This window comes from Prionailurus viverrinus, chromosome A2, assembly GCF_022837055.1.
Source record: "Prionailurus viverrinus isolate Anna chromosome A2, UM_Priviv_1.0, whole genome shotgun sequence".
Lineage (NCBI taxonomy): Eukaryota > Metazoa > Chordata > Mammalia > Carnivora > Felidae > Prionailurus > Prionailurus viverrinus.
The window spans coordinates 5,879,351-5,888,669 of NC_062562.1; the positions used below are offsets into that span (position 1 = coordinate 5,879,351).

General features: G+C 41.8%; 1 protein-coding gene across 1 annotated transcript; it reads left to right on the forward strand.

The window, feature by feature from the left end:
• Window positions 1–548: 548 nt before the first annotated feature.
• LOC125149998 (olfactory receptor 7G3-like) lies at window positions 549–1,487 on the forward strand. The gene has a single exon (XM_047829253.1). The coding sequence runs from the start codon at window positions 549–551 to the stop codon at window positions 1,485–1,487; it is 939 nt and encodes a 312-aa protein (XP_047685209.1).
• The last annotated feature ends 7,832 nt before the right edge of the window (window positions 1,488–9,319 follow it).

The following is a 9,319-nucleotide window of genomic DNA, read 5'->3' on the forward strand; positions in this document are numbered from 1 at the left end:
ATAGGGTTGACTACACAGTTAAGATTTTCTGAGAAAATTAAGTCATCTAACCAGGTCTGATAATGTTTGAAGAAACTACAGAATCTAATCCTAGATTTTACTTTTAAAAATTTCTTTTAAATGTTATTTATATTTGAGAGAGAGAGAGAGAGAGAGAGAGACAGAGTGTGAGTTGGGGAGGGGCAGAGAGACACAGAGACAGAATCTGAAGCAGGCTCCAGATTCGGAGCTGTCAGCCTAGAGCCTGGGGCTTGAACTCAGGAGAATGAGATCATGACCTGAGTGGAAGTCAGATATTTAACTGACTGAGCCACCCAGGTGCCCCTTCATTTTTAATGTTAGCATTAGAAAAATGGATGATACATAGAAGTCACTCAATATTTACTTGGTGAAGGAAAACAGGCGTAGACGAACCTGATGGGAAGAATTGTTTAAATATTACTAGAATTTAAAGCATAAATAAAAGATGTCTCTCAAGCAAGTGACGTCTGTGTGTCTGTTTCATCGTAACTAACTCCTGTCTCTAACTCAGCAGGCACTTCAACAACATGGAATCAGAAAACCAGACAGAAGTATCAGAATTCCTCCTCCTGGGTCTCTCGGAGGATCCAGAACTGCAGCCCCTCCTGTTTGGGCTGTTCCTGTCCATGTACCTGGTCAGCGTGCTCGGGAACCTGCTCATTATCCTGGCCGTCAGCTCTGACTCCCACCTCCACACCCCCATGTACTTCTTCCTCTCCAACCTGTCCTTTGTTGACATCTCCTTCACCTCCACTATAGTCCCCAAAATGCTGGTGAACATCCAAACACAGAGCAAATCTATCACTTATAGAGGCTGTCTCATTCAAGTATACTTTTTCATGGTTTTTATATGTATGGACAATTTACTCCTAACTACGATGGCTTATGACCGCTATGTGGCCATCTGCCACCCTCTGTATTACAGGGTCATCATGAACCCTCGCCTCTGTGGCCTGCTGATTCTTCTCTCCTTGTTCATTAGCATTATGAATGCCCTGCTCCACAGTCTGATGCTGGTGCACCTGTCCTTCTGCACAGACTTGAAAATCCCCCATTTCTTCTGTGAGCTTGCTCAAATCCTTGAACTTGCCTGTTCTGATACTCTTATCAATAATGTCCTGGTGTATTTAGTGACTAGCCTGTTGGGTGTTGGTCCTCTCTCAGGGATAATTTTCTCTTACACCCGAATTGTCTCCTCCATCTTGAGAATCCCATCAACTGGTGGAAAGTTCAAAGCTTTTTCCACCTGTGGGTCTCACCTGTCTGTTGTTTGCTTATTCTATGGGACTTGTGTTGGAGTCTACCTTAGTTCTGCATCTTCTCTCTCTCCCAGGAAGAGGGCAGTGGCCTCAGTGATGTACACGGTAGTCACTCCCATGATGAACCCCTTTATCTACAGCCTGAGGAACAGGGACATCAAGGGAGCCTTGAGGAAACTCATCTCTGGAATGTCTTCGTTTTCATGATTCTGTCATCTGACTTGTGTGTAGGCTTCTAGAATGAGTGAAAGGAAGTGAAGTACTGGGTGTGCTAGAAATCCTGACTCCTCCCTAATTCAATTCTAGTCAAGTGGTTAATCCTGGCTCTCAAGTCAAGTCAAATAGCTTTATATTAAGGTCTACTGTCCTGTGTTTTAGCACCTGTCATTTATTAACTAAACTCTGAGTTCAATTCACCTATAAAATGAGAAGAGTAATTAATATTACATACCTGATTATTAACTCAATGCTATCTTAGGCTTGAAGCTAAATTTCTGTACCAAGCTAGCTCTATGGAGGGAACAATCTTTTTTTTTTTTTCAATGCTTATTTATTTTTTGGACAGAGAGAGACAGAGCATGAACGGGGGAGGGGCAGAGAGAGAGGGAGACACAGAATCAGAAACAGGCTCCAAGCCATCAGCCCAGAGCCCGACGCGGGGCTCAAACTCACCGACCTCGAGATCATGACCTGGCTGAAGTCGGACGCTTAACCGACTGCGCCACCCAGGCGCCCCGCGAGAACAATCTTTTTAAGGAGAAGTACTTTCTGGGCTCTGTTCTGTGTGCTCTCTGAGAGTGCCAGGGGGAGAATATCTGTATAAATAGAAGGCTAACTTTTGTCTCTATGGAAAAATATTTGGTCTTTGTCTCTGGTTCCTGGCACAGAACTCCTTGGAATCTCCTAAGTGATAAGAGTGTCCTTGGTATGCTAATGAGATGACTCTTGGCTAAGTGGCTCCTTCATAGCTTCAGGGCAGGTTGCCAGTAAGACAGAGCAGTGATTAGAAGGAAATTTCAGCCCCAAACCCCAACCTCCAGGTGTTGGAGGCTGACCCAATCACCAATGACCAATGATTCAAGCAATCAAACCTATGTAATGAAACCATGATTTAAAAAAAAAAGACAGGGTTCTGAGTTGGTGAATAAGAACACATCAAAAGTTCCAGGAGGGCGAAACACCCCAAACTCCACAAGGACACCAGCTCCTGTGTTCAGGACACTTCTAGACGCTGCCCTAGGTATCTCTTCATCCAGGTGTTCATTACTATCCTTTAATATTCTTTGTTAAAAAGCAGTAATCTAATAAGTAACCTGTTTTCCTGAATTCTGTGAGCTGCTCTAGCAAATTCATTGAACCAGAGGAAGGGACTAAGGGAACCTCTGACTTACAGCGGGTCAGCCGGAAGCATAGGTGACAATCTGGACTGCAATTGGTATCTGAAGTGGGATGGGGTGGTTTGTGAGACTGAACCCTTAACCTGTGGGATCTGACACTAACTCCAGATAGATAGTGTCAGAACTAACTTGACTTGCAGGACACCAAGCTGGTAGCTAGAAAATGTGAGAATCATTTAGTCTGGGGGAAACACACACACACACACACACACACACAGACTTAGAGGCCAGAAGTATCCGAAGTAGTTTTGAGTGTTGTGTGAGGTTAAAGGAGAATGCACAGGGGGAGGTGAGATTTTCTTTAGACCGACAAAGCCTACAATATTAACTGTATGGCCCATTACAGAAAATTTTGCTTCCTGCCCTTTTCTGGATCTCAGCTAAAATCTGAAGCCCTTTCTTCTGAATTTTTATAACTAAAATTTGACAAACTCCATATAAAAATCCTACAGGTTTGAGCTCCTGTTTTGAATACAAGTTGACAAATGAATAATGATCAGTAACTCCAAGGGGAAATCAAGATGCACTTCAAAATCCTCAGAGCCCATTTGATTTCTGCATCTCAGAAGAAATTTAGGTTTTCAGACATGGTTGCCCAGCGTGTGAAGCCCTGGTTCTCAAAGCAGAGACAGGTAGCGATTTTTGTACTCAACCCCCTGCTCTTCGCCTGAGCACTAACCAGGTTTGGAGCCCAGTGTATCTGCGTTGTGGGAGTGTCCTGCCCATTGGTGGATGTTTAGCTTGGTTCCACCACTAGATGCCAGTAGCACCCAACCCAAACTGCTATGACATCCAATCCTTCATTGAGAACCACTGCTCAAAAAAAAAAAAGAAAGAAAGAAAGAAAGAAAGAAAGAAAGAAAGAAAAAGTAAAAGAAAAGAAAAGAAAAAGAAAAAGAGAAAGAAAAAAGAGAAAAAGAGAAAAAGAGAGAAAAAGAAAAAAGTAAAAAGAAAAAAATAATTGAAGACAGGTAAGATGTCTTAGAATAAACTAGTCATTTATATCTATGGTTAAATACCAACATCAGGGGCGTCTGGGTGGCTCAGTCGGTTGGGCGACCGACTTCAGCTCAGGTCATGATCTCGCAGTCCGTGAGTTCGAGCCCCGCGTGGGTCTCTGGGCTGACAGCTCAGAGCCTGGAGCCTGTTTCGGATTCTGTGTCTCCCTCTCTCTGACCCTCCCCTGTTCATGCTCTGTCTCTCTCTGTCCCAAAAATAAATAAACGTTAAAAAAATTTTAAATACCAACATCAATGTGTAAAGGAGAATGAAATATTCAACTTTACCTGTGCTGCCACAAAACCAGGACTAGTAATCCCCCCCACCTCCTACCCTTTTGAATTCCAGAAAGTACTTACTGCAAACACCCTCCTTTCCCCATTGTGACTAAGATAAGACTTACTGGTGACCCCACTGTTTATCTAGGACAAGACCAGACACACACCCAGCAAATTCCCATTTTCCCCCCAAGATATCTAACTTTCTATGCATGGTCTCCACTGTGTATCTACAGCTTTTTATTTCTCCCTTCACCTGTGTCTCTCTCTGGAAATGTCTTAAAAAGCAGGAGACTCCACAAATTTCATGAGTATTGCCACAGCAAATGAAGTGGGTGCCAAACCACTTCATTTCCCAAAACTTGCAACTGTGCTTCATCTAATGCTGCCATGAATGGTAATTTGAGTAATCGTGATATCACTCTCTGCAGTGTGTCATCCATGCCTCGTTCCCCCCTCACAAAGAGGTCATCAATGAGCTCCTCAAATATGTAACCAACCCAACCTCAGAGTCCTGTATGAGAGCCTCTTTCTTGAGGTCATTTTGGTACCCTTTGTTCATTCAGATGACACACTGAATTTAGAATAACTTGAATAGAACTCAAGAAGGCAATATTTACAAAGGTATGGGTGGGGTTTAGGGAAATCAAAGGAGTAGTGTATGAAGAGAAGGCTGCATTACAGGAGTAGAGATCGGAGGTGTGCAGCCAGCCCTTAGAGACCTACAGGAGGGGAGATGGGGCATACATACCCAAGCCTCACTCTTCTTTCCTCTGATAACTTGCTAGTGCTTCCCATTGGCCCAACCCAATAGGAAGTCAGAGGGCAAAGAAATCTCTTGATGCAATCTAAATAGATCAACCTTCCTGGGCAACAGGCCAGGGTAGAGTATGGGTTAGAGTAGCAAATAGAAAATACCCAACATCAGTAAGAAGCCATCAGAGAGATTTAAGCAGAGGACTAATATGTTCCAATTTAGGCTTCGAAAGGATTGCTCTGGTGGCTGGGTTCAATGTGGATAAGGGCAGAGGCAGGGAGACCAGAGAGAAGACATTACAAGAGTTTGGTAGAGTTGAAAGAGGTGTGGATCAAAAGGATAGCAGTGTGGATGGTGAGAACTGGGCTGGTTCTGGATATATACTTTCAGTACACCATTGATATTTGCTGAGGTATGGGGTGTAAGGGAAGGAAAGGAGTCAAGAAGGACTCAAACGTTTTTTGACTTGAATTGTTTGTTAAGAGTTGCCACTTTTTTTTCTGATGTTTATTTTTGAGACAGAGAGATACAGAGCATGAATGGGGGAGGGTCAGAGAGAGAGGGAGACACAGAATCTGAAACAGGCTTCAGGCTCTGAGCTGTCAGCACAGAGCCCGACGCGGGGCTCGAACTCACAGACCGCGAGATCATGATCTGAGCCAAAGTCAGATGTTTAACCAACTGAGCCACCCAGGCACCCCAAGAGTTGCCACTTTCTGATGTGAAGAAACCATAGAGGCTAGGGACTGAGGTTGAGTTAGGTTATAAAGTGAACAATAATATACATTCAGTGAATCACAATATACATATAACTGGATGAGTTTTCACAAACTAGTCAAGCTCATGTTGTCAGTATCCATTCAGATCAAGAAATAGAACTCAACCAGTATCCAGGAAGCCCTCTGTTTCCCTGGCAATCAATGTCTCCCTGCCCCCTGGGTAATGACCCTCTGATGTCTAACAGTACAGATTACTTTGCCTGTTTTGAACTTTGTGTATCAGTGGAGTACATTATGTCCTCATTTGTGTGTGGCTTTCTTTTTTTTCTTTTTTAAGTTTATTTATTTATTTTGAGAGAAAGAGTACACGCAAGGAAGGGCAGAGACAGTGGGAGAAAGAGAGAATCTCAAGCAGTCTCCACATTGTTGGCAGAGTCTGACACGGGGCTTGATCCCATGAACCACGAGATTATGACCTGAGCTGAAATCAAGAGTCAAAGGGACATTCAACAGACTGAGCCACCCAGGCGTAAGGTGTCTGGCTTTCTTACTTAACTCATTATGTTTGTGATATTCATCTAGAATGTTACATATGGTGGCAGTTTGTTCGTTCTTGGTTTGTGAATATGGTTACAGTTTATTCATTCTACTGTTAACTGGCGCTTGTATAGTTTCCAATTTTTGGTTACTAATATAACAATGCTGCGTGAATATTTCTGCACTTGTCTTTTGCTGAGGAGTGGAATTTCTGGGTTATAAGATACGCTTATGTGCAGCTGTAGTAGATTCCACCAGTTTTCCAGTGTGAATATGCCAAATTGTTCTCCCCGCAGCAACATGAGTTCTGCTTCTTCTCTACCATCACTAACACTTAATATTTTCAGTCTTCTTATAGCCATTCTGTTGAGTGAGTAGTGGTATCTCATTGTGGTAATCTAATTAGCATTTCCCTAACAAAGTCAAGAACCTTTTCCTGTGTTTATTGGCCATTTGGACATCCTGTTTTGTGATGTTTCCAGATTTTTTTTTTTTTTTTGCCTATTGTTAAGTCGAGTTGCCTTTTTCTTGTTAATTTGTAAAAGTTCTTTATATAGCCTGAGTATGAATTCTTGTGTAGATATATGTTTTTCTTCCACTTCATGGGTTGTTTTTTTAACTATCGGTGATGTCTTTTGATGAGCAGTTCTTAATTCTTTTTAATCAGTTCTTCATTTTAATGTGTTCCAGCTTATCAAATCTTTCTTTCCTTTGCCTCCTATTTAAGAAATATCTCTCAGGGTGCCTGAGTGGCTCGGGTAAGCGAGCCGTGATCTCACGGTGGGTGAGTTCGAGTCCCGCATGGGGCTCTGTTCTGACAGCCTGTTTGGGGATTCTCTGTCTCCCTCTCTCTGCCCCTTCCACACTCTCTCTCTCTCTGGAAAAATAAATAAATTAATTTAAAAAAAGAAATATCTTCCTATTCCAAGCGATTAAGTCATATTTTTCTTCATATTTTTTGTTTTGCCTCTCAATGATTTTGATTTTTGTGTACAGTATGAGAATGGACCCATCTTTATTGAAAATTTGGTCCTGGTCCCGCTGCAGTCATTAGTATCATACACCAGGTGGCGCTGTTCTCTTGCATTGGTCAGGTTTTTACTCCTGCATCAAACCCAAAGGAGTTTGGGGGTTTAACTCCACTTACATAAAGTTCAAAAAACAGGCAAAACTCTTCCACGATGTGTAGGAGAGGGTGAAAAAATCTTCCCTTCTACCTTTCTAGGTTCTTGGATGGAGCTCTGTAGCAAAAGGCAGATTAACAAGAGAAAACATGTAAATGTATTTGATTTTCTACTTGACACTGGAGACTTCATAAGGCAATGAAAGCACAAAGAAGTTAAGATAGGCATTTTTATGCAAAGTTTGATGAAGAGTAGAATGTAGTGGGAAAATGTGATAGGACAAATGGATATAGGTTTCAGGGTAGTACACTGAGGGAAATTTAGTGATCCTGTTCATTCGGACTCCTCTCTGCATCACTTCATCTTCAGAAATAAAGATACTCCTTTCCCCTGGTACAGAAAGGACATCTATCACTTGAACATCTTATGATCTGATTCAGGGGAAGGTCAGGGAGTCCTTCCTGAGCCAGCTGTTTCTCAAATTCTTTCACCTTAACATATTCAATATGGTAAGGTGCCATATTTCAGGGCAGTTGTATTCTGAGTCCTATCAGATATCACAAGAATTCATAATAGGGTTTTCTTGGAAGATAAGGGGTTGTAGTGACAAGAACCATGAAAGAGGTTCTGGGTTTCTGGTAATTTTCTTTTTAAAAACCCTGGGTAGCAATTGCATAGGCATGTGCCCTTTGTAGATTTTATGATTTGTGCATAGATGTGTTCACTTTTAAAATTTATTTACAGGGGTGCCTGGGTGGCTCAGCCCATTAAGCACCTGACTCTTGATTTCAGCTCAGGCCATGATCCCAGGGTCCTGGCTCTATGCTGAGTGTGGAGGCTGCTTAAGATTCTCTCTCTCCCTCTTCCCCTCCCCTGCTCATGCATGCATGCTCTCAATAAATAAATAAATAAATAAATAAATAAATAAATAAATTTTAGTCACAGACTTTCTGAATGTTTGCTATACTTCAACAAATAATTTTAAAAATAAATAAAAGTCCACTTTAAGTATGTCTTTCCAGCTTCACTAGGCAGTGTGAATAACTAAAAGCCATTTACACAGGCAGGGCGGGGAGAGTGTTCACCAGGATTAACTCATCAATTGTGAAAATTAATAAAAGGAAACTTCATTTAGAATGGAATCTGGAAGGTGGGGAGTCAATGGGGTGCTCTCAGCCCTATCCCTCGTTGTCAGTTGCAGACTAAACAAGAAGAGAGGCACCTAGCAAGTTCATATCACTTTACTATCCCAGCAAGAAGATAAAAGGTTTTCTCCTGTCCCGTTAACAGCCCAGCCAATGAGACACTATCACCACTCAGTCAATGAAAATGCACTATACTTCAAAATACCAGTTTACGCTCATGGATTTTTTATGACAGCCTTCCTAACTTCCTGCTTTCCTTTATCAAAGAGCATTCGCTCCTTTGTTCTGTGGACTCCTTAGCTTATTTGTCCAGGATTGCAATTCTCTGCTATTCCCAAATAAGTACCCCCTCCTTTTTTGCTGCTAAAATAACTGACAGTTTCATTTTTTAACGTTAACATATTTTTTAAATTTTATATTTTATTTTTAAAAATTTACATCCAAATTAGTTAGCATATAGTGAAACAACGATTTCAGGAGTAGATTCCTTAATGCCCCTTACCCATTTAGCCCATCCCCCCTCCCACCACCCCAAGGTTAACATATTTAAGTTTATTTATTTCAAGAGAGAGAGGGAGAGAGAGACTTCAAAGCAGGCTCCAGTGCTGCCAGCACAGAGCCCGATGTGGGGCTCAAATTCAGGAACCGTGAGATCATGACCTGAGCCAAAATCAAGAGTCAGTCACTCAACCAACTGAACCACCCCTGCACTCCAGATTAACATATTTTATCTCCCTACAATAGTCCTATCTTTCTATAGAAACACAATGTGCGTGAAGTTTTTCCAACCTTCGGGTGCTGTTTTCCTTGACAATACTTCCCACTGTTTGAGAAATATTGCAGAAACCTCCTACTCTTAATTTTGAAGAGTTAGGTGAGTGGTATTTTCCCCTTTCATTCATTCCATCAATTAATTCTTGTGAGTTTACTGGGATTCAGCACTGATTAGACAAATTGATCCTGATCCAGCATTGTTTACTGATTTTAAATACCCACTTTCTGTTTTTATGACTCCAGGTCCTGCCTGAATCCTAACTGAATCTTTTTCCTTTTTTCCTCTTCTGTGCTGGCTCCAGATATCTA